Source organism: Pteropus alecto, unplaced genomic scaffold (genome assembly GCF_000325575.1).
Source record: "Pteropus alecto unplaced genomic scaffold, ASM32557v1 scaffold270, whole genome shotgun sequence".
Lineage (NCBI taxonomy): Eukaryota > Metazoa > Chordata > Mammalia > Chiroptera > Pteropodidae > Pteropus > Pteropus alecto.
This window is the reverse complement of record NW_006430735.1, coordinates 8,333,110-8,359,248: the sequence shown is the minus strand read 5'-3', so window position 1 is coordinate 8,359,248 and position 26,139 is coordinate 8,333,110. Positions and strand designations below refer to the sequence as shown.

General features: G+C 38.5%; 1 protein-coding gene across 2 annotated transcripts in view; it reads left to right on the top strand.

Annotated features, from left to right (window-relative positions):
- The window catches only part of LSAMP (limbic system associated membrane protein), a 570,872-nt gene that overhangs the window by 521,340 nt on the left and 23,393 nt on the right, over positions 1–26,139 (top strand). For both annotated transcript variants that reach the window (XM_006905482.1, XM_006905483.1), the window contains exons 4-6: positions 10,166–10,300; positions 19,397–19,517; positions 20,003–20,151. In XM_006905482.1, the coding sequence (XP_006905544.1) occupies positions 10,166–10,300; positions 19,397–19,517; positions 20,003–20,151 (405 nt within the window). The remainder of the gene's footprint in view (positions 1–10,165; positions 10,301–19,396; positions 19,518–20,002; positions 20,152–26,139) is intronic.

The following is a 26,139-nucleotide window of genomic DNA, read 5'->3' as shown; positions in this document are numbered from 1 at the left end:
TTTAGAAGATAATTCTGAAGTTCATCTGAAAAAAATATATGGAACCAATCAGGAAAACTTTGAGAAATGATTATTCATATCCTTCATTAAAATGTATTGAAAAACTAATGTAATTAAAATAGTAAGAGACTGGACCAAGAAGAGAAATAGAATCAAGAAACAGCAGAACCAAGAAACAAACCAAGTTGTAAATAGTGGTAGCATTTAAAATCGTTGAAGATATATGATTAATAGTTATTGATTGAAACTATTAGACAAAGTTCAAGAATATTGCACGAATCGCTTAGTCCATTTCCCACTCACATAAAGTCAAGTCAAGGCCTTCCAGAGCTGTTTAATATATTTATCCTTAATATTATATTTATCCTTGACGAGAATGTAAGTTTTATAAGAATTAGGAATTATAGCTTTCTTCTACTTCCTCTATTTTTTGTATTTTCTGTTTAAATTATTGTCTGGTACATGGTAGCAACTGATATTTGTCAAATTACCCTTTATGATTGTATTCGGAAGCCATGCTCTATTGTTCAGATCACAATTGACTTGCATATATATTTTAAATATTTAGGGTTTTTCATACTTAAAAAATATTTTGAATTGTTAATGTTGTTTAGCATTCTGAGATACCCTGGCTCTATGCCCTTTACTCACTAGATGGTTAAATTCTTTTTGTCAATAGTTATTTTCTTTGGTTTATAAAAACCTCAAATAATAAATTAATAGATAAGGAAATAAAGTGGAAAATATAATTAATTTTATGTCTAGTTGTTTAGAAGGAATCTCCACTTGAATGTCCTTTAAGCATTCAAATTCAACAGGTATAAAAACTGTATTATCTCCCCCCCTCCATAAAAATATCATTCAGTCCACAAATCAGTCAAACCAAGAACTTTGGGGTGTCCCTTTCCTTCACCTGACATTTTAGAGGGGAGTTTGTGAAAGTAGCACTCTCCCATCAAACTAAGACAGCTTCGTGGACCTTCTTCATTTCAACCATTTAAACCTCTGTGGTGGCCTTTTTCTCTCCCTTTGTTTTTATTTTAAAAGAATTGGAGGAAACATCCTCATGCAGTGCTTTTTAAATGAAGTGACTTGTCAAGTCAGAGACTGTGGCAGTAATCTGAAAGGCAGTAAATTTAGCGACCCTCACTTGCACTGACAGCCTGTCATGCGCTTGAAACATAAATAGCAGTGGAGACAAATCGCTGCTGTTTTCCTATTAAGCTTTGGCCCACTGGCCTCACAGCCTTCCAGGAGTGCGTGGGCCCAGCCTGAGAGAGTGACTGCTTTCAAGAGCAGACGTGAGCTCGCTCCTGGTCTCCCTCACTCTGCCTGGATGTGTACTCCCAACACTGCAGCTGCAACCCTCACTCCCACTGTGATCCATCTGCTACACTGAAAGGCCAAAAAAATCGGGCCAGTATTGAAGGGTGCTGGTATGCAGAGGGCTGCAACCCAAACTGAATGCTGATGGTGGTGTTGCCTATTTCATACATTTTGGTTTAAGAGCAAGAAGCCAACTGCCAGACTCCTTTGTTACTTGTGTTGACCCCTGAGCAACCGTAGGCTTCCCACCTTATATTAAATGGGAACATTCTAAGAATATCACTTTAGTTCATGCTTAAACCATTTCCTTTTCTGGCTTACCGCCACCCGTTATCCCTACTTTTCTCTTCATTACTTATGTATTGACTCTAAGCAAGAATAATTTTCTAAATTGGATAGAACAGCTACTTCAGCAGTAAGACTAGCTGAAGAAGTAAGGCTGGGGATTTTGGGGTGAGCCCAAATGAGGTCACTGCAACATTAGGGCCTGTAATGAACAGGCAGAGGGCCAGATGGGGTTATCGTCTGCTCTGTTTTAATTACATTTCAAAGGCTTCTGTGGCAGCCACAAAACTATGCCTAGCAATCCTTCCAGGGCACAATTGCCCTGCTGAGTTTAACACATTCACTTACAAAATGCCAATTGATTTATGTGACTCTTGAAAACAGCAACCGCTGTTCTCATATCTCTTGATATTTAATCCTCTGCCATGGAAGAATCTCTAATGACAGGTCGGGTAATACCTCTACGGTTCTGATAACAATGGTGAAAGATCTTGGTTGTTGCTCTCTCTGGTCAGCAATTCTTATTCTGCCTTACCCGCTTCTTAGTAAATAGTCTAGAAAATAATCAACATCTGCAGGAGTCTTTACTTCTATTTTATTCCAAAGGACTCTTCTAAGTTGTTTTTTTGTTTTTTTGTTTGTTTGTTTGGTTTTTTTTGCTTTTTTTTTTTTTAGTTTTACCTCTTTGCTCTTCTTCCCCACACTCCTGGAATAATAAAAATGAAGCAAGACAGTGACTCTTTGCTTTATGACATACGTTCCATCATGCAGGTGTTCTGCCGTCCCTACTATAGTAGTTTGAATTAGCACCAGTGTGTATGTAACACAATTAATCCACATTTAGCCCCAGTCTCTTAGGTACCTCATATTTCTGAATGCCTATGGAATGTACCCCCCAGGATGTTCTAGGAAAACCTGATATCAACTATGTCAAGGATCAAGCTCATTATCTCTACTCCAAAATAAACCCTCTTTCTCAGTTTCCTGAGTGATACCAACTGCATTCAAATGCAGGAAGTCACTAGCTTTCAACCTACACACTGCATTTAGAATACATTTCTTCATACCTAAGACAACTCAAGGGGACTACAGAAGACCTCAGGGCAGGTGTAGGTCCAAGTATATGGTGCATATTCCCTTTTTCTGCCTTCACAGACACTGCCACCCTTTCCCATTGAGCCCTGGCTCTGCCTCAGAATCACTCTCAATGTCAAGAATCATCTTCACTTTCACAGTAGTTCACAGAGTGGATTATCACAGTACATGTTAGGACTCAGTGCCAAGAAATTTGCACCAAGCATTAGTGGTGTTGAGATAGAGAGGACTTTAAACAAATAGAATATTCATGGTATCCCATGCTTACACACGATGTCTTCTTTGGAAAAGGAAGGAGAGAAGAAGGGAAGGAAGGAAGGAAAGAAGGAAGGAAGGAAGGAAAGGAAGGAAGGAAGGAAGGAAGGAAGGAAGGAAGGATGGAAGGAAGGAAGGAAGGAAGGAAGGAAGGAGGGAGGGAAGGAAGAAGAAAAGAAGTAAAGAAAATGATATAAAATGCCAATTTTATTCAATACTTTGTGGGTGCTGGAAGGCTCCATTGTATTTTCATTGAGATACAGAGATACCAAACACAGAAAACCCAGAGTCTTCATACCACCTCTCACACCCTAGTGTATGCCATGCTGTCACATCACACTGCTCATTTCTCCTGCATGGAGAACCCTATTTCAGTAGGCAGGCTAACCGGGTTGCCATATCATTTTATGAGTTATGAGCTCTTATTCTCTCTCCTTATGTTTTTCAACTTCCTGAAAACTCACTTCTCCCAGCAAGTCTTTCCTAATATAAGTCCATTCTACACTGTGTCTGTAGCTTGTTTGTTGGCTATTGGCATTTATGTGCACCAATAGCTTTATATTGTTTTTGTTTGTTTGTTTGTTTGTTTTTTGGCGGGGGGGGTCTATAAGTAAGTGGGTACTAAAATTTTAAATACCAACATTTTTCTACTTACTACTTTACTTGATTCTCTCAATAAAGTTAAGTGAAGAGGACAAACCTTATAAAAGTTGAAGGCTGTCTTTTTACTTTATCTATAACTGAATTCCTTTGCTTTGGAAATTCCCCAAGTGCCCCATCCTCAACTTCTCATTTTATACTCAGAAACAGAAATAGAGCAGATTCTGAGAGCTAAGAATCCAGCCAACTCTAACATTTCCTGGAATTCCGATAATAAAAGTAGTCATACCTAGTTGGGAGTATGGGCTCTGAAGGTTCACAGACCTGGTTCAAACCTCAGCTCTCCCTTAATAACGTTATAAACTCAGGCAAGTTCCTAAAGAGTCCTATCTAAACATGGGTTCCTGTGTTTCTTCATCTCTAACCGATCTTAACAATATTGCAAATTTTATAAGATAGTATCTGAGTCACCTAGCACAGTGCCTAGAATATGTTTATTAAGTGGTATGTCATTCAACAGTCACTGCAATATTTCGTGAACACTCCAGCATCCAGCATTATGCTGCACACTGGGGTACATTGATGAGCAAAACCAGATGTGGTCCCTATAATGGACTGAAACCTATTATCAGTACAATTTCTCTTCAGAGAACTAAACATGGGGGATCTTGATTTCAAGCCTAGCATTTAAAAGGGCATAATAGTTTCTAAAAACTGAGACCAAGTAGGTGGTGATGGTTAAGTGTTAGTACAGTAACAGAATGTCACAGCCCAGGACTGAAAAAGATGCGTGGATGGCAACTTCCGGGTGGATGCTGAGCTCAAACTATGTTAGCTAGCTGATTTTTGTATGTGAAAGAAAAACTACAAACCGTAATGAATTGGATCTCTCTGGATGCCAAGAAAAATAATGCCAGAGCATTCTTCATTTGGCCCATGCTCATTCATAGAGCCAAAGCCAGTTGTGAATCTTTCCTGGCATTGTGCTTGCCTCCGGTTTTTGGGTACTAACTACACCCTTTGGAGCTGCAGAAGGCATGGGGCCAGTTTGCATAATCCACACCCTGTTGTGTTTTACTATTCAAATACAGAACATTTCTACAGCAGAGTAACCAACCCCTTCCCTTCCATGTAGCTCAAAAATCTGAATAGTCAAATGCCCCTTTCTCTAGAGAACACGCTCTTCTTTTATTTACACTCCTCTAACCCCTCCTTAAAATCATCTCTATTGTACCACTTCTCTGCCCCCCTCCCCATTCTCTTCAATGCATTGCTCTTTCCTGTGTCTCCTCATTTCCTATGATTGCTGCTTCTGGCAACTCTATCTACCCCCCACACACACATTCTTTTTTTCAGTCATGGATCATTTTTCTTCACCCCTTCCTTAATGGGTGGTGAGAGGTAGCAATGAGAAATGGTTTCGGCCTTTGGGCAGAAACATTGTCAAACACTAAAGGATCTCTCGGGTGGGATGTGAAGCTGAGGAACGAAAACTTCAAAGATTCTAGAAAGAGACATGGCAGGAAATATAAACAAACCCATCCCAGGCATTTTTCCTAGATTTCTTGTGTTTCTTGCTCGCTTCCTTTTTTTAGCATGTTTGTGTAGAACGTGATGTGCAAAGAAAAGTAGAGAAAGAGACAAAAACAGGAACAGGTGAGTATGTCCTTAGGGGGGAAAAAAAAGAAAACATGAAACAAACTGTAAGAACAGAAACTTGTTATAGCATTTGAAGTTAGTACAGGAAACTTCAAATGGCATCATTGATTCACAATCTTTTTTTTTTTGCTCACCCTTCACTCTCCCTTTCTACCAGAGACTCACACAAACACGCATGTACACACACACGTACCCTGTAAGACAAGTTCAACTTCTCTGCTTTTCATTAATCTGTATGTGTTTGTGTTTATAACTAATGTATTTACAGCCACCACTTGTAAATATTCAAATGTAGGTGAATAAAGGGAATGTCAACACTATTTCATACACATCTTCCCTTCTGTGAAAGAATGATCTACAGAGAGGTTATAAGACTCTTCTCAGAATAATGAAAATAAAAGTGATTTATCCATTTCTTAACATATAACAGTCCTTAGAAGTCTGCATTTTTAAAGTCATAAGAAAACTCAAATTTAACGTTTACTAAATTTTTTTCTCTATCTCAAATAAGGGCAAAGAAAGGCAGATACCATAATGATTATTGATATAGTAAGCTTTTTTTTAAATTCCAAATAAGGGGCCGGTTGTTATATCCAAATAGGGCCGCTCTATTTAGTGAGCAAATATTTGGGTGTTAGTGAATTTGAATTTCTTTGCTAGTTCCTAAAAGTTAGAATGGAAGGTTATATTTGAATAAATAGCTATTTGTGTGTGTACATGTACGTGTGTGTGTGTGTGTGTGTGTGTGTGTGTGTGGAGAGAGACAGACAGACAGACAGAGAGACAGAGAGACAGAGAGACAGAGAGAATAAGAATGGATGAGGTGGGAGAAGAGGAAGAAGAAGAAGGAGAAAAAGGGAGAAGAAAGTGAGAGAGAGAAGTGCCATGGAAACATGTAGTTTTAAGTGGCTGCTTGCTTACAAATGCCTGGTTGACCTTGGAAATCTAAATAAATCAACATTTCAGACATGATCTCTTTAAATTTCACGATGCAGGGTCAGTACTCTGAAGGCACTATACTTAGAAGGCAGCACCTGGCATACTTTAATTGGAATATTCCTGGCTGATTTGCCTCTATGTTAGAAAGCACAGGAGATAACGCTCTTCTTACCATTAGCTTTAGGCCTTTCTTTCTTGATTTACGAAGAAATATTACAAGAACTAATATGTACAACTTGAGTAAACAGTGACTGAGAGGGGATATGCTAATTATATGCAAGAGTTTGAAAGGTGCATGCACTGAGGAGGACCAGAAGTTATTTAGCCTGATAACTGCATATTGCCAGGAGATACAAAAGCACATTAAGTAAAGGGAAATTTAAACTAAACACCAGATCCCAGAACAAATATAACACTCAGCCATGTGAGCAAACTTGTGGAAATAGGTTGAGATGTTTAAAATCCCAAAATATTGAAATTTTCATTTCAAGTAAACATTTATACAAGGGCAAAAAATAATAGATAGGAACAAGAGAAGGGCCTGAATTGTAGCCATGGGGCTTTATTCTACCAGAGAACTTAACAGGTTAAAGTGTCACATTGTGGCCTAAGAGTTTTCTTAAGGTTAAGAGAGTAAACAAAAATGGTGACAGGACCCTCGGGTTAAGAGCAGCTACTCAGAGTGAACTGAAAGAATGAGAGAAACATGTCCTGATGGGGACAGACACATTGGGGCAAAGGGTAAGCCAAAGAATCTGAGTACATTTTAGAATTTTGTGACTGGAGACCAATGCAGTATATTTTATGCCTTGAAACAAGAAATCGCAGTTGACCAGATGAAAGGAAGGGCATTGTTCCTATTTCCCCTGGGGGCTCTGTGGTCTCCACACCTTTTTCTGAAATAATAAACCCACACAGCAGACACCTTCTCAAGTCATGGCCAGAAAGTACATCCTTTCTTCCCCAGGAAAAGGGTACTCTTGTTAGAATCACTAACAGGGAGTGGATTTATATCAGCTTCTCTTACAGAAATACTTAGCCACCTTTCAATACTTAGCTCTCTTCTCTTAAGCTATATGATGTGTTGAATCTGACTCTAGTTTTTGCTTGTGTTTCTTAATTCAATTTGGTTACCTCAACAAACCAAAGGAGTAACTAATGTTGCCAAACCCTGTGCTGGTTTAGGGGGATATTGCGAGTAAGACATGATCCCTGAGGAATTTATTATCTGGTTCTTTGGCTTTCTAGCAATAGGAAAGCTCCCACTTCTTCTCAGCTGTGGATTAATGAGAAATTCTCCAGCGAAATAGGAAAGAGAATGTGTGTGGGCAAAGTCTCCTGTGGGAGCAAGTAAAAAAAAAATCTAGCACAAAGCACCAGGAAGTGCAAGAGTTTTAACTTGAAGATCCAAAGGATAAAGGAAGAATGACAAGGAGGACTCAGAGACGTTCTTTAGTATTTTAACTTCCCGTCAGGCTAGTTGTATGAGGGGAGATCATCTAGTTTCTCCTACATGTATTTGGTTTCCACGTTGAGACTCCCTGACTCTGCTGAAACAGCAATGTATGTTGTTTGCTGAAGATGAAAGCAGCCATGAGAATAGAGAAGAGTTATCACAGGGGAAGCAGAAATGATCTTTCTGCCTTATGGGTGGGGCACTTAAGGGAAACCTCCACCTTCATCTTCAGGTTATAATGGGAGAAATTCTTCCTAGAGATATGGGATTGAAAATTCATTCCATCAGGATCTGTTTTATTAGCTGCTCATCAGGAAAAAAAAAATGAGATTATTAATACTTATATCGGCATGTAAGAATACTGGGTCCAAAATCCAATAAATATTATTTTCTCTAGTTCATCTTAATGTTTACTTTCATCTTGCCATGTTCCCAGACTGGTAGGACCTTAGATAATGCAGCTAAAATCATTTTTTGCCCTCCTAGAACTGCTTTATATCTTTTAGAAATTCAAAATGTAAGGTTGAGATCCATTGTTACCATTTCTAGATATTTTATGGAATTGAAAAGAATTGTGTTGTTAGCCATCTTTAAGAAGACCATACTTGCTCGCTCTCTCTCTCTCTCTCTCTCTCTCTCTCTCTCTCTCTCTCCCTCTCTCTTTTTGAAACAACTTTATACAGACTTGGGAATATAAGGTTGATGGGTGTGGGGCAGGGCAGGGCAGAAATCCTAAAACATTCTGAAATACCTTTAACTCTTTTCTCATTCAATCCATTATTATTCTTAAGATCAATAATTATGTCTTACTGTCAGTTCTCCTTTAGAGTATTTATATTTAGCTAGAAGATTCTTAGTATCAGTTAGTTGGTATAACATTCAGTCCATTGATACAAGTATGTAGGATCTTTTTTTCTCCAAGCCCAAATCTTGCTAACCTAATAAAGTGGACTATTACCCTTTCTGAGATTTCTGTATTTTTTCCTTCCACATCCCACTTCTGTAACATGGGAAGTCAGGTCTGACTTCTTGCTTGAATGTGGAGAAGAAAAAAGAAAACAGACAAGGAAAAAAAATTAGCCTTTTATAAATAATATGCAGCCATATACTTATTAACTTATATAACATTTTCAGTAGAAGCAGGAGCTGGATAATGTTCAGGACTTCAGAATCAAATAATTTTATATAGCTATTGCCATTTTGTGACCGAGATTGCAGTTTCCTCAAAACTAGTGACGGTGACATTGACAGAAGACTTGAAGCTTAGAGGATTCCTGACAGTTGTGTTGCAAAATGTTATCAAAGAGGCTCTATGTCTATTAGGAGCCTAGTTAACAATCTTAGCTGATATATTTAGGCAGTGCATTTGTCTCTGTGCTGGCTGACTGTTTGGCCATCAGGGAATTCCCAGAAAAGGAAAACAGCTTGTGGCCTTCAAGCAGAGTTATTAATTGGTACCATTTACTGCAGGATGACCAGGAGCAAGTTTTCTTCATGATGGCAGGACTGTGTCCTTTAGCACACTCCAAGCTGCTTTATCTTAATCCAAGTAGCAATAGGGTTTTGCAACTTGAGGGTGAGGGTGGTTCAATTTAGCGACAGTTGAAATCCATAGGCCTTTCTGGACAAGCTCTTCCTGCTCAACTTCTTTTCCTCTTCACCTTCTCTTTCTCCTTTTCTTTTTCTTCCTCCTTCACTTTCTCTTTGTTATCTATCTCCCCGCTCCCTTCGCGAAGAAAGTCATTTAATCATTTATACTCCACATGAGGGGAATATAACAAGCCTGCCAGTTTTGAGATTTCTTTACTAAAATGAAAACATCCAACTTTATAGAACCTTACAGAAAGGGCCTCCAGACCCCTAATTCCAGCCGTTTAAGCCAATGGTATTAAACTCCGTACTGCCACCTCCATGTCACAAAATGCACCATCGGCAGCACATTCTCATGGATCTGGCCCATGGCCTGAAAGTCTCAGCAATGATGTAATTTCATACTGAACAAGGAAACCATAACTGCAAGATGGGACTTCAAACGTGACCCTTATGAACAGCATTCCACTGGGGGAGAAGACTGAAAGTTTCTCAAAAGGAAGCCAGTTCTCCTAATAACAACTCTGGTTGAAAGAGTGCTTCGCAGCATGGTGTGATTAATGATGTCAGTGCTTCAACTCATAACCCCTCTGAGCCCTTTACAACTGTATGTACGTCCCCTGGTCTCCCATACGCTGTCCCCAGAGCTCTCTGAGAGACTGAGCCAGCTTGCCTTCTGTGGAACTTAGCATTGCCCCCTTGCCTGGCTTCTTTCTTGCCAGATTCCATTTTCCCGCTCCTACCAGTTTTCCTGAGAACATTTCCCCTTTAATCACTTTCACATGACTTTTTGTCTTGGGGTCTTGTGGTCTGCTTCTGGGCAACTCGATTTCAGACAAAGCACATTATAAAATTATTGAAGCGCCTCGTAGATTTATTGCCTCAAAAAAGGAAAAAATGGATGATCTGCTGCATATTTTAAACTTTAAAAAAACAATCATGCAAACCTCTATTTTTCAGGAAGAGAATTTGAAGGAGAAGAAGAATATCTGGAGATTCTCGGCATCACCAGAGAGCAGTCAGGCAAATACGAGTGCAAAGCTGCCAATGAGGTCTCCTCGGCGGATGTCAAACAAGTCAAGATCACTGTGAACTGTGAGTATGGCAGTAGCCAGCGGTTTCCGCATGCCCAGGGCCCACCTCCACCTCCACCTCCAGCAAGCTCTAAAGATCCCATTAGCGAAAGAACATTGCATTTCAAGCAGATGTTCCTCTGGTCAGGGATGCACATTTATACATTCGACACATCCAAGGGCAGGACTTGGCCTTTGAATTTGATAAATCAACTCTACCAACTCTAAATATAACCCATAATACATTTAACAATACACTCTGTCTTTTATTCAGACTGTAGAATTAAGAAAACATGATCAGACAGCACTAGCATTTCTGGCAATCACTGTTCTTGTCCTTGTGGAGACCAAGGTCATACCACTTTGGAAAAAGCAACAATTCATATCTGCTTTAACTGGAATTTTCATCTTAATGCATTGTTTGTCAGAGGGAATAACCCAAGATCATATTTTATTCTCTGCTATTTAACTAATTGGCCTTGGGAACGAATCCAAGCCACTGTGGTCAGATACCAAGCGTCCCTGGGGGCTAATAGGGATACCTGATAAGTTAATTTTGGTTATCTATTTGTCCCAAAGTATGGGCAAAATTTATCTAAGATGCATAGGTAAGTGGGCATATTTTGAACTTCTCAGATGAAAAGATCTTTAGATGTAGTTCAAAAGACAGAGGGCGGGGGTGGATCCATATGATGTATGTCACCTAACAAAGGAATAAAGAGAATTTGTTTACCCTACTCAGTTAGGAGTGACTTTCCACATCATTTAAATTCAAATTTTCACATCACACAATGTGGCTAGTGACAGGGACAAAGGGATGCCCTGACAGTTCTTCTCTCCTATGCATTTAACATACACACAGACACACATTTACAAACAACCCATATTTGAAAGTATGCTTTAGATACCTATGTGCCAATGATTCTGTAAAAATTCTCTGGCTAAGTAGATATAATTGACTCCATTTAAGAGTTTGAGACACTGAAGCCCAAGAAGGTAAAATTGCCTTTCCAGGGTGACACCAAAAGCATGAAAGAGATTCAGACTCAGGCCCATTTGATTCTAAAACTCAGGCTATCAGGAGAAAGAGAAGGAGAAGGGGGAGTTTTCAGTCGTTAGTACCTATTATATGCAGCATTGCATTAAGGAACTTATATTTGTCATTTAATCCTCACAATAAACCCGTAAGATAAACATTATTAATCTAACTTTTAAACTTTGGGAACTGAGGCACAGATTGCTGAGGAAACTTGACTAAGGTGACCCAGCTATGCTGGACTGCACTGTATCCCAGGGCCTTGCTCTAGCCTTGCAGCCCTCTGAAACAGACAGTGAAATCTCCTTCACATCCTTCCTAGAAGAATCCAAAAGATAAGACTCTGCCTTAGACATTTATGGCACTCGTTCCCAAGAAGCAAGGGTCTGCATTTAATGAGCTCTGAAGTGCTTTTATCCTGTAGCTGTCTGCAATTTTTTTAGTAATAGAGTTTTGAAATGCCAGTATTACTATTTTCCAGTACTGGGTGTGTTTCAAAGACACATTAATGATCTCAATGTTATAAAATGCTTTAGGACCTTTTTTTTCACATGAAAGGCAATTTCTCTGGGTGTTTATATAAGTTATAATTAGGTTAGTTGACTCTTTTATGTACACATAGCCATGCCATCTCTTCCATCCCTTCTCTGACTTTCGGAGTTAAGATTTTATTTTCTTTTAATTGACCTTCATCTTAATTAGATTTCTGAAAGTCCAATCATAGAGTACATAGAAAATATTTATGCTTCCATTGTGTGGAACATCAAAGTGGTCTGCATTGCAGATGGTTCCCAAGATCAAAGCCAGCTGCCTGGGACCTATTATTATTAGCGCAATTAGTCTGGCATTGCTCCTTTTTGATTGTCCCCAAAGTGTAACTTAGAACAGAAGAAAATACTGATAATTTTTTTTAAAAGCTTTTATGAAAATGTGAGCTTTTTTGCTAGTGATGAGCAAACCACAACAGAATATGAACAGAATCTCAAGATTCTGAAAAATTACCTCATAACAAATTACATGAAAATCTATAATGAGTTTAGTCAGATATCCAGTATGTTCTAACCAGCAGCACCTAGCACATGCCTGACTTTATAAAAATTGCTCAGTAAATGTTTACTGAATGAGTACATGAAAAACTCACAGGTAAACTCTGTCTTCTTAACATTACTCCAAACTTTGCAAATGATGTTGGTCACAAATCAGGAAGTATATTCTAATGTCAGTTTCATTTGGAATCACCGTTTTACCAACACTTTATTAACTGTGTTTATATTATATTAAAACAACTAGCCATTGCTCCTCTTGCCAGGTTCAAACAATTCATTCTACTTAAATGTAATTGTATTAAATAGCTGAAGTATCCAAGATTAAATTATAGGACCAGGTCTGGCTAACAAAACTCATGAATACTGAGAAATATCTAGTACCACTTTTGTCACTTCATCTAAGCCTGCCTACTATGAAACCCATTATTGAAACTGAATCCTCTTCCTTTTCAAAACACAGGTTTGGAATTACGGGATTAGGATGGCTGAAATAATTAATGGCTGCATAGGTTATTAAAATGAAACAGACCCAGAATAAGTACCACTAAAAAAAACAAAACAAAACAAAACAAAAAAACCCAGTGCTGATCAGTTTCTCCTACTAGCATTTCATTGATTCCTTCATTCAAATGCCAAGAGATAGCTGTTCCTGAGTACCTAGATCTTGGACTGTAAACAGGAGATAGCAGTTTCTCCTGTTAGCTCATGAGATAGCAGTTTCTCCTGTTAGCTCAATCCTTCTCCACAGGTGGTCAGTGGCATTGCACATCACTGTTTGATAGGCAAAATCTATTTTCTAAATGGTAGGAGGTCCTGGAGTTTACAAAAGCTAAATTATTGACCTGAAATCTCTTCAGATAAATAAGCTTAGTAAAATTTTGGACAACAGGCAGGACTTCTGGTTTCTTGTATCTTACTTATAATACAGCTACTAATTTCTTCCAGATGGATACCAGCCACAGGGACAGCTGTCCTTTTGTTACAGGTTCTATGAGTTACCCCTCAATTTCAGTTCTCAGAGTGCATTAAAAGCAGATCTACTTATGGGTTTGTCTCACCCTAGTGCCCAGTATATTGAGGATACTATCTAGTACATAGTAAATGTCTAATAAGTACAGCCTATTCATTTTATTTTGACTCTTCTTACACTGGACTCTTTTCTTATTTCTGGAGAAATTCTTCTGAAAAGCTGCCCCAGCTCTCAAACCTGCCCCTTGCCCCACTGACCAGATAATACTCTCATCTTCTGCCTTCCCACAACTATCCCTCCAATTAGGTACACATTGTCACTCTTTATAACCATTTTTCCCCTGTCTCCTTTTTAACTCAACTCTGCCCCAACCCTGGGATCCAGAGCTAACCAAGCCAACATAGATGCTGGGAGGCATGAGACGATGGCATTTCTAAAGTTCACCCTTATATTTGATAGCCATTTATTTAGAGGAAGTAGAGGTCAATACCATAGAATGCAGTTAGGACTGAAGACATCTCTTGTCCCCAGATAATATATATGTATTTTAACTATATTCTTTAGTGCTTTGATTCAAAAATCACCTGATGAGGAAATTTTAGAAAAATAACTGCTCAGTATGGAACCAACTGGCTACCTTCACTAGCTTTTCATAGTTTCACCTATCCATTCTCCATGCCAGCCTTTAGTTTATTCTTGTATTTGCGACAGAATCAGTAAAGATACATCCTAATGTTTATGATCTATTATGGGCTCTTCAGAGGAAATAGTAAGAATCTAGTTACTGTAATTTTCTACTATAACTTTGCAATGTGAACAAGAACCATAACTTTATGAGTACCTTCAGAGTACAAAGACTATGCTAAAGATTTTGTATAATTCAAGGTGATCATCATACTGACAGTGGCCATCTGAAGGGGAGGCATATTGGGCCCGGCCTGCCCCAACAAAAGGGAGTGTCGTTTAGTACTTCTAGTATTGCTGGTAAATGATAATTAAAAACTTTTAGTCACTTTCATTGTCTCTTAATTCTCTATAGAGAATGTCTTTGTTTTTTATTGCCTGCATTCTTTGCTCTCACCCGCATTGGTCCACCACTGCACGCTAACCCTGAGAGATAATTGAATCATTCCCATGCAGAGAGGACAAAAACAAAGCTCAGAATATGTAAGCATTTTCTCCCCAAAATCAAAGAACTTGTGAGTGGCAGAGTTGGGACTCCAACCCAAGTCTAACTCTAAAGTCATCTTTCTTTCCATGATATAATGTGATAATAGTAATAAAAATAATAAATGTAATCACTTTAGGTGTTAAACATGCTCTCATATATGTGACTGCATTTTATCTTTACATCAAACCTGAAAGATAGGTAGGCAGGTATCATTATCTACATTCATAGGTCAAGGGATCCAGGAAGTCAGCATGTCACCTACAGGAAATGACAATCTGTAAGTGGCATAGGCCAAAACTGAGCCCACATCTCCTGATTCCTAATGTAGGTTTATATCCACTATGACACTGCATGTTGTGCCATTTTGGGTACCCTGTAATAGCAGAAATATGTAACATTTACCTTTTAAGCTACTAGCATACTCCTTTAAATGGTATTTTTCTTTATCAGTGATTCATTTTTCTCTGAAAGAATTCAATCCAATGGAAGCACAGAAAGATTCAGAACATGGGCTTCAGAAAGATGAGTTAAAATCTAGACTCCAACAAATGCTGGCTATGTGAATTTATTTGGACAAGTTACTAATCCTCTGTACATCTGTCTTTTCATTCATAAAATGGGTTAATAATCCTTACCTCCAAGGGCTATTATTTGGATGAAAAGAATATCTAAAGCCAAGTAGAATGCCGACACATGGTAATGAATTCTTTATTCTAATTTTGTTATTTTATACTATTACTCCAAATATTAGGAAGAGTAAATGAATAATATTCTGTTTGCTAGGTCACAGTCATTTTTATCCTATTCATTCTAATTGAAAGAGTCTTATTTTGGGTGATATAAGAAGAAAGCCCTTATTAATATTTTCAGAATTTTGAAGTAATAAAAGCCGGAAGAGTCTTTTGACAATTGTAAGCTATTTCAAAGTCATGTAAAGAATAACAATGGACTTCCATGCAGCATTTTTATTGTCACATTTTTATTATAACCACATTTTGAGCAAGGACATCTATTATTTTAACTACAATAAGCATGCCACAATATGATTTATAATAATTTTTCTAAGCCTCACCTATACAGAATTCATTACAAATGAATTTTTCAATGTTCATTCTAATAAGCCATGAACAAATAGACCTACACCACTGTGTCATTTGGGAAATATTGGAAAAAATGAGCTCTTCATATATTTATCATTATTTGTGAATTCACCCTAGTACAAAAAACTTCCTAGATTTTCAAGGAGAGAAGCAAGTGTTTGGCTTTTACAATTGACTAGTGTCATCCTGTCCCAAGATTAGTGCACTCAACAGTGTTCAACCCTAGTTCACTGCCACCTCTCCCATACTGGTCTCTCTGTGGAGTTAATAAATAGCTTACTACTTCACTATCCTGGTTCTGAACGCATTGAGAAATGAATAAAGGAGGAGTATGGAAGGTCTACTTGCCTCCATTGCTAGTGATCAAGGTGGTTAGAGGTAGTAGCTTTTGTGGCCACTTATTTTCCCCATCATGGCAGCCCTGCCCACATGAGCCTGGGAAAGAGAGAGCCCTGAGCAAGACTTCAGTGTGGAGAAACAGAAGTTCTCCTCTGCTCCCCACCAGAAGCTTGCTTCCGAAAAGAAGAAGGGAGAGAGAGAAATCAAACGATCCTAGTTTGTTCTTCCCCAAATTTTCAGTCAGAAAAAACATTTTTCCCCCTAGGTCTCAGAGCAAGGAGGTACAGTACATATGCTCCTGCAACATGGAAGGACGCTTCTAGAGTGAGAAAGAATTCTCTCATGAAATAGTAGAGCTGAGACCTGTATTCCTGGTTCCCTAGTAGAGGGCCTGGAAGGCATCCACCATGGCATTATTATGTTGAGATGCCCCAGCTATGAGCACCAGAGGTGGAGGTGCTGAAAGTTATAAAGTCTGGCCCAGGTTTACGGCGTTAGTCATCATTAAGGATTTGTCAATTATAATCATTTGGTTCCAGAAACTAACAAAATGGTTAAAACTCATTTTACAAATTGAGAAATTGAACAAAACAATAGAATCACATGCAAGATTATCTCTCCAGCCATGTGCTACAGATTGTGGAGTCATTGGCAGCTTACAAACCTAATACAGTTGACCCTTGAACAACACAGGGGTTAGGGGTGCCGACCCCTGTACAGTCAAAAAATCTGCATATAACTTTTGACTCCCCACAAATTTAACTTCTAATAGTCTTGAAAGTTAGCAATTTAATTATTTTGGAAGTTAGCAATTTAAGGGTTAAATTGACCAGAAGTCTTACTGATAACATAAATAGTCAATTAACACATATTTGGTATGTTGCTTGTTTTATATAATGTATTCTTACAATAAGGTAAGCTAGAGGAAAGAAAATGTGAATACATTTACAGTATGTATTAAAAAAAAAAAAAACTCCCCATATAAGTGGAACCACACAGTTCAAACCTATGCTGTTCTATGGTCCACTATACACTGCAGAGTAAGGACTAGAAACTAATATTCATTCAGTGTTTTACTGCTAATCATCTGCTTCTCTTCTGATGTATCTTATCTCAGTGGATGGCATCACCTAGATGTTCAAACCAGAAGCTTAGGTGTTATCTTTGACACTCCTCTTTCTTTCCCTCACACTTCACATCTAATCTTGTCAATTCCGAAGCTTCCTATATCTCAATCTGAAATCTATCCATTGCCTTCCAGCCCTTTTATCACAAACCAAATGCATGCTCTCCCTGGAATGCTCCAGCAATCTCCAAGTGGACTCCCTTGCCTCTGGTTCCAACATTTTATAGATGAGGAAATTGAAGCAACTTGATTCTAAACAAGTTCTAAACTTTCTAACGAGGAATGACAAATGAGGGACAAAGCCTAGATTTGAGCTCAGGTCTATGAAACTTAAATCCAAGTTTTTAACTTCTATTGGACGTTCTACCCCTATACAAATACTTCCCCCACCAAGACCACTGCCTCCAGTTGTTGCATTATTCTCTGAACTAATGTGCTCTAATAATCTCCATAATCAACCATAGAATGAAAGACTTTTAAATGGAACCCGTTGGTGATCATTTTAAACTAACTTCTTGTTTTAAAAGATGAGAAAGAAAAGGCTCAAACTGGTGCAGATGCTTACTTTGGCTACAGTTCTGGTTAAGAGAAGAGTCAAAACCAGACCGCAAGTTTTCTTTTTCTGACTACTAATCCTAACTCCTAACACATGGAATACATAAATGAGTTATAATTTTGGAAGTTAGCAATTTAAAGGTTAAATGAGTTATGGGTATGAAAATATATTTAGGTCATAATGATAAAAACTGCCCATTTGTAAAGAATGGGCATATTTCACTGGAATTGGGATTTTTTAATAGCTGCAAGGGATGCTATAGATCAATAAAGTGTGGTTCCCTCATTATATAGGTAATTAAGCCAAGGCTCAGAAAGATAAAGTGTGTGAAGGTCCACACTAGCAAATCGAATTAAATTCCAGGACTCCTAGTTTCCAATCCAGGGTTCTTTCCACTTATCATGTTGCCTTTTTGTGACTATACAAAAATGAGCAGATAAGTCTTAAAGCAACAGCAACCACCACCATCCACTCTGACACACCTGTTGACACAGGTGTGCTCCAACTCCCCTTCGCTGACATGATTTAAAGATATCCAAGCTGATTTGAAAATGAAATGGGAGAGAAAATTGCAGACTAACAGGGTGCTTTTGTACATTTTTCCTAAGATCAGAGTCCTCTATAGGCAGAAAACTTGGAAAATAGTTGTTGAATATAAAGAAAATACTCAGAAGTAAGTGACCTGAACCAGGCACTGAAGAGATTTAAATGAATTTTATATACTAGAGATCACTTTATTCTTTTCCCTTTTTTTCTCTACAAAGTCTAAATAGCTTGTTCGGATCTATTTGTTCCATGTACATGCAGTCAAGTAGCCATTTTCTAGCAAATAGCCTTTGGACAGAAAATTCTTCTCTTTGAAGGTCCATAACCTGCACAAACACAGCATCATCAAGCCAGGAGCTCATGTCTACCACCCTAACTCAGTCCCGTGGACCTGTAAAGAATTGTTCCACCCTCCTAGTATTGGTTGAAAGAATCCTGGTAAAGTAGAATGTCAGCTGTGTTTTGTTACATTTTTTAACCCATTCCTAAGCAGAAAGAGTCAAGTGCACAACTGCCAGAGAGGGTAGAAGACTGATACACCAGGAAGGCTTCTATGTACGAGGATAGACTTCAAATTGTACCTTCACGCATAAAAGCAAAATTTACCTGTGTCATAGCAATAAGGGAACATATAGAAGAAGAAAAAAGCAAAGTAATCATCTAACACTAGTTCGTTCGTTTGTTTGTTTTTCTTTCTGAATTCCTGAAACAATATCAGGCTAACCTTGGATTGGGAGCACTTTAGCCCTGTGTGATTTTCATCAGACTTCTTACTCTCATCTCAAAATGTAACCATAAAGATGATAATGATGATGAAAACAAAACAAAACAAAAATTCTCAAATTATACATTAAAATCTCAAGTCCTTTAGTATCACCACTTAATTAATGAAAAGGAAAAACTATGCAAATACTACAATCTATGGCTGAAATAATTGATGGTCTATTGGAGGAGGGAAAAAGACATCCTGGATTCTATTTCCATAAAACCCTGTTAAGTCTGCCATTAAGTAAACCAAGTCTAGGGTTTCATTAATCATCTCTTATTTTTATTTAGTTTTTTAGTGATCAGTCCCTTTTGGCTGACACATAATTCATGTAAACGGAGCTTTAAGAATATTTCTTTCCTGCCCACTCCAATCAAACTCTCCTTTCTAATTCTTTCTTGGGTGGAAATTCTGGAGTGTCCTTTGACTGTCACATAAACTGTGTGCCTGTCCTTCCCACAGATCCTCCCACTATCACGGAATCCAAGAGCAATGAAGCCACCACAGGGCGACAAGCTTCACTCAAATGTGAGGCCTCGGCAGTGCCTGCACCTGACTTTGAGTGGTACCGGGATGACACCAGGTATGTATGTGCCAAACTGCTGCACCCCACTGCTCTGCTAGGTGGTCCTAGAGGCACCATGAGCCCTAATAGCAAAAACAAGCTCGACTGTAATTATGTAGTTCTATACTATTAGACTCTTTCTTTTCCAAATCTCTTTGTCAAGTGCATTGAGGCCTGTAGCTCTTAAGCTAAAGCCCGTAAGTGCTCAGGTTACATGCAGAGAGTGAGATAGGTTTTTCGGTGGATAGTTTCCACCTGCATGTCTTTTTTGCCTATAGCAGGAACCAAAACCCAGCGAAACTCATCCATTCCTGAGTCTTCTCTGTGGATGGACATTGATTCAGATAATATGGAATTGTATAATCAAAATGAGGAATTGAGTAGGGAACAGCAAACTCCAAATGTCCTTTCTTTCCTTTTCTCCAATATAACAATGAAAAAGGAATTACTATGCCAAATCTTCATCAGTGTTTCTTTTTACTCTTCTGTTTTTGAACTCTTAGGATAAACAGTGCCAATGGCCTTGAGATTAAGAGTACGGAGGGACAGTCCTCCCTGACAGTGACCAACGTCACTGAGGAGCACTATGGCAACTATACCTGCGTGGCTGCCAACAAGCTGGGGGTCACCAATGCCAGCCTAGTCCTTTTCAGTAAGTATGCCAAAGCAGGCTTAACTCGGGAGAATTAAGTTGATTGAATTCTCCCATGAGAGAACTACAAAATCATTTCCTTATTTATTAAAGGTATATTTGTACAAAAATCAGAACATAATCACAAACAAAAATACAGGTTCTCAATCTCTATGCATAAAGAATGATTTACAAATGGAATAACCTCTCTCTATTCCCTGGCTTACTTTTGATGGCTGCCTTGTGGGGTTTTTTGTTGTTGTTGTTGTTGTTGTCGTTGTTGTTGTTGTTTGCTTGCTTGCCTGTTTAATTTTGTTTTTGTTTTTGTTTTTGTTTTCTGGTTGATTAAAATGTAAGAATATTCAGAGGACAACCATCTCTTTGGTGATGGTCTCTTTAAGGAGCAGAGATGATGTAAGATCCTGGAAAATGGATAGCAGTTAAAAAATGGCAATGATGAGAGTGATTAAGGAAGAAATATTCAGTGAGGATGGATTAGGTGCTGGGAGAAGGAAGAGGCTGGAAAAAGAAAGTGTATAATTAACAACACAGGAGAAAGGGTGGAATGAATGATTAAAACATAATATAAAATCTAAAGGAGGAAAAATGGTTGTAGAAAGATTCTCATATGACAGCAGGAAATATTGCTTACCTGATATATTTTTGGAAGAGAGGCGGAATGATGAGAGGGGAGCATTTCTTAGGACCAAAGAAGATCCTAAAGGCAAACTAAAGAGGGCTCAGTTGTGTTAAGTTAATGATTTTTTTGTAGGAGAACCCTTCATGAAGCCTTGCTCTTTAGCAGCATGTTATCATCAAATAAGTATCTGACCCACTACCTGGTTGGCCCGGTGGCTGTGAGCATAGAAGCAAATGTTCCCCGAGAGACAGAAGTATAATGGGTGAGATCAGGGAAAGTGATAACATTTGGATAAAGAAATGTTTATCAGAATAAGTAAAACAAACAAAAAAGTTAGCACATGCTGGCCAGAAATTTCATTTGGCCTAAAAGAGAAAGTCCAAAGAATTTACTATTATTATTTTAGAATAACAAGCAAGGAGGAGGTTATTCTCTGCACAGATTCAATTGGAAAATCTAGAAATACTATGGCTAGGAGAGATGTCTCCATCTTGCTTTATTCAGTTTAGAGGAGACTTCAAGAAAAAAAAAAAATTTTTCTAGGAAAAAAATTGAGAGTTTTCTTGAAATGTAGTATTAAAGTCATTTTAAAACTGCTCAAGATCCAGTTCTACTTGTAAGAAACAATAGCCACAAACTATTCTAAATTTGGCCTTCGGTTTCTCATTCTCCCATTGACTTCGGTCTCTAAAACTTTGATGGATTACATACAGCTATACAAATGCTGCGTCAATATAAAGTTTAAAATTTCCATCCATTTTCTTGTCTCCAAAGACCAAACAGCAGTGTTCTTTGCTTCAGATAAAGACATTAGTATCTCAGAACCTTTGAGAAGATATTTGTTAAGAAATGTAGTTACCTGTCTCATCCTAACATTAGGAATTTCATAAAGGGGGGGCGGGGAGAAAAACAGCTTCAGCTATGAATTTGAGATTCTGACAAGTCTAAGGTTATCCTGGTTAAGTAGAACAACATACACTTAACAAGAGGTTTTATAGGGATTGGAAAAGAGAAAATGGGACAATTGGATTAGTTAGAGAAAGGGAGCCATTATAAATTTGCATTAAAGTATTTTTTCTTCCTATCCCACCCAGAAGAAGTATGCTAATGATATATTTTAAATGGTAAATAAAATGATACCTATAGACTGAGAGAGAGAAGGGGGAAAGGATGAAAAGATGGAGTTCTTGAGGAGAACAGAGAGCACAGAGGCCGGATCAAAGGTAATGGAGATACTGCTAGTCTGCTGGTGGTGGTGAAAGATCATCTCAATCCCTGTAATAACATCTCTCCCTATTCACAAAAGTTCATTTAAGGGACTTTTAAAATTAAGTAAAATTAAGAAATGTCAATAATTTTATAGACTTTCTGTTTGTAAACTGAGAATCAAGAAATTGGGCAAATGTATTGTAATTGTGTTGCCCTTGATGATTTCACAGAGGTCATCCTCAATTACACATTTGAGAAGGGCACAGTGCTGTGATGAATGATGTAGTACTTCCCAGTGGGCCCACACTACCCTCTGCAGAACAGCCCACACAGGTCCTAGCTCTGAGTTTAGCAACATGTAGAGGTAGCACATACATCATTATTCGGTTTTGCATTGATTTCCTACCTTATGGGAAAGTTAGGAGGTGCAAACCTTACAGAAGAATAGAATACAAAAGGTCATTAGGCTTTGAGGTAAAAAGAAGCTATTAAAATTGCCAGAAATTAGTGATTCCACTGCCCTATTTCTCAGACTGAAGACCTAAGTATGGACATTTAAAGGGGAAAGCTCTGCTTCTTATGTAACGGGAATGGCACTTCCACCATGTCCACCCCACCACACTGTGTAGGTTTCCGAGCCGCACTGTTACAGCCTTCGTAGCTGAGTCCTTGGGAATGCAGCTCTAAAGTAGCCTAATCCACACACAAAGAAAGAGATGAGGCAGAGGGAATGAAGGGAGGAAGGAAGGGAGAGAGGGAGGGAGGGAAGAAAGAAGAGACAAGGAGGAAGGAAGAGGGAGGGAGGGAGGAAAGAAGGAAGGAAGGAAGGAAGGAAGGAAGGAAGGAAGGAAGGAAGGGGAAAGGATGAAAGGGAGAAGAAGAAAAAGAGAAGAAAATGAAAAAAGAAAAAAGTACATGTGTGAACAGATTGCCCTTAGCTTAGATTCAAAGGAGAGAGGTTTAATGGGAAGAAAGAAACACTGTTGGTGGCGGTACCTTTCCACAGAAGAGGGTGAGGAGGGGAGAGATGCTTGGGAGGAGCTGCTGTGACTGGCCGCCCTGACAGAGAGCACTGTGTGGGCAGCAGGGTGCTCTGCTGACCCAGCCAGTCCAGAGCAAATGAGGCAGCTGGCGAGCTGCTGTTAGCCAGAGGCAGCAGCAGGTGGAAACAGGAGCCAGAGCCCTGAAGAATTCATGATTATCCATCTTCATCGGTGCATCAGCACATTTTCAGTGTCCACTGCGGCGACATGTGCTGACTTTTTACGGTGTCAATTTGCGGTCATTGATACACATTGTCCTCTACCATATATATACAATATAATTTGTGCTCTCTATTCAAATATTGATCTCCAAAAGGATCAAAATAATGGAATAAGAGTGCAAGAATACATTGTATTTATAGTAATTTTTTTTTCACCAGCGGAAGCATTCCTTTCTCATTTGTCTTATTCTCCAGACATTCTAGCATTCTGCTTGTCAAGGCTCCATACTAGCTCAGTCTGTAGATTCAAGTAATACTTTTTATAGCTTTTTCTTCATCCAGAGCAAAGTTTTCCATTATATAATTTGTCCGAACACATTAATCCAATGATACAATGTGTGTGGGCAAGGATTCAGCTCCTTAGTCTTTTTCAGGTGGGGGAACATGTATCACATGGGGGAAGACTTGGGCTTCTGGTGATGCCAAGAGAAGTTCCATTGTCAGCATATGAAATGTAATAGCTTCCACGTTTCTACACTGATGACTGTGCTGTACTCACGAAAGAAACCTGTCTTATTTTAGTGCTTATGTTGCGTTACCTTTAAAGCAACAAATAGGGAGGAAGAGTAGAGGTGATGACTTTCATGCCATCACTTCTTATCAAGTGAGTGCTTACAAGGTACTCTGCACATGTGCTAAACACTTAACATACATGATCTCATTTAATCATCAGGACAACCCTATTAGGTACTCATAGTTATATGAAGAGGTTAAGTAACAAAGTTCAATTAAGTTAAGTTGCTGAGATTAAACTCAGGTAATCTGTTTCCTGAGTCCTAAACCAACACATCATTTAGATTTGTTTATGTAGGTAAATGTTAGGAGATGTATGTTTTGTTGTTTGGAGGTGAGGAGACATCTAATTTCTTTTTCCTTTTTCAATTAATGAGGTCTTTTCACTGACTATCATATTCCTTCCTACCCACTTCTTCCACCTCCCACTTCCATTTCTATTAACTTGCACCAGCCTGAATCAACATTAGTTAGACCACTACCTTTTCTTTGTCACATTGAGATTCTGAACTAATATTTCAGCCTAGGGGTCAGCATTTGACCCTTGAGGGGAGTAGTTGCATATGTTAAGGAAGGTCAGCCCTACTGATAAATGTGTGGATTGGTAAGGTACTTTTACTGCAGTGTCTGAGGCTATTGAGTACAAGAGAATAAAAATACAAAGAATGATAGGCCATACCATATCATTGTGTCGGAGGTTTTTAAATTTTCTTTTTAATTTTAAAAGATTATTAACTTGTAAACCTATACTCGATTAAATTTCAAGTACTACCTAAGCCACCGAACCCTAGAAAGTGCCCTTAAAATGAGGGCCTGCTTCTTTAGAAACCATTTTAGGTTATTATCCTAGAGGCCCACTGTTTAAACATATACCACTCGATGATGCTAGTTAAGACTTGGCAAAGCCTCTTAACCAACTACTTCTGGATGCCACATAATGAAACAGCGTGAGCAGCTATTTGAACATTACCCACATATACTTTGAAAGACTAACTGTAAACTACTTATAAGGGCTCCCTGTGATACAACAGAAAATAGATGGGAAACTAGTTTTAGTTTCAAGAATAGGCATTGAATAAGCTGACTTCGAGAAAGACATTGAATGTCTGCAATATCCACTGGAAAGAAAAGAAAATCATATCAGAGTTAATAAATTACCTCTCTCTCTCTCTCTCTCTCTCCTGAATTGTCTTTCTCTCTCTCTCTCTCTCTTTCTCTCTCTCTCTCTCTCTCAACTCCAACCCTCAAGTCCAGCTTTTGTCATTTTGGTGCCTTTAATTCAGAGGACTTTCTTGTGACATGTTAATGCCCATTTAACTGTTTCTCGTGGTGTCCCAGCAGAATCACCCATAATACCCCACCTCTTCATTTAGCTGATAAGAAATTGAAGCTCAGAGTTAAGGGATTTACTAAGAGCCACAGAATACAGTACTGGGGTCAACCTTAGAGTTCTGTTCCTAAAACCTCTCAATCAGTTGCTGAGTTAGGTTGACCTCCTCAAGTACAGGCACACTTAGGAGACACTGAGGTGCAGTTCCAGACCACTACAATAAAGCAAATATCACAATAAAGCACGTTGTAATCTTTTTGCTGGTGGGGGGGTCTCATCTTCAATTTATAAAAAATATAACATCTGTGAAGAGCAATAAAGTGAGGCATTGCTGTATTGGCAGCCAAAAGACAAAGCACACGGCACCAAGTGTCCTGCCCTCCCTTACTTTTGAATATCAAAAGTTGGAGAATTTCTTTGTCGTTTTAACTGGGATTTACTTCATTTTACACTCACGCAGAAGCCCACAAACCCTGGCATAAACTATAAAATACAGCAGAATGATGGTGGAAGAATAAGGATAAAAAGCTGGGATGCGGTGCATCTGAGGAATAAGGCAGGAGGATGGAATTAAGAGAACGAGAATAACTAATGGGGTGTGATAGGGCTAAAATGATGATAACAGGGTGGAGCTAAGATGATAATAACAAGCTGGGGAACAGTTGAATAGGTGATGAAAGCGGGGTGGGTGAGATGGTTTAGCAATATAAATGGTCTTGTGAAAATGAGGGCAAAGTGGATTTACCCAGCTGTGAACGGTGTGATAAGAAAATATTAAGCTGAGTTATTTAAATAGTCTGAATAATAATAGTAATAATAAAAATAAAATACAGTAGATAGAATATAATATGGGACGGTGGTTTCCAACTGCTACATAAATGCAGAAAACAGTTTAGCTATTTATTTTTGAAGCTGGAAACTTAACACCAAATAACCAGTGGGAGTTTAAACCATTTTTCTACTTGACTTGTGTAAGTAAGACACAAGTGTTCACTGCGCTGTTATTGACCTGTTCCATCTTAATGCACTTAGGAAACCTTGGCATTTAAGCTA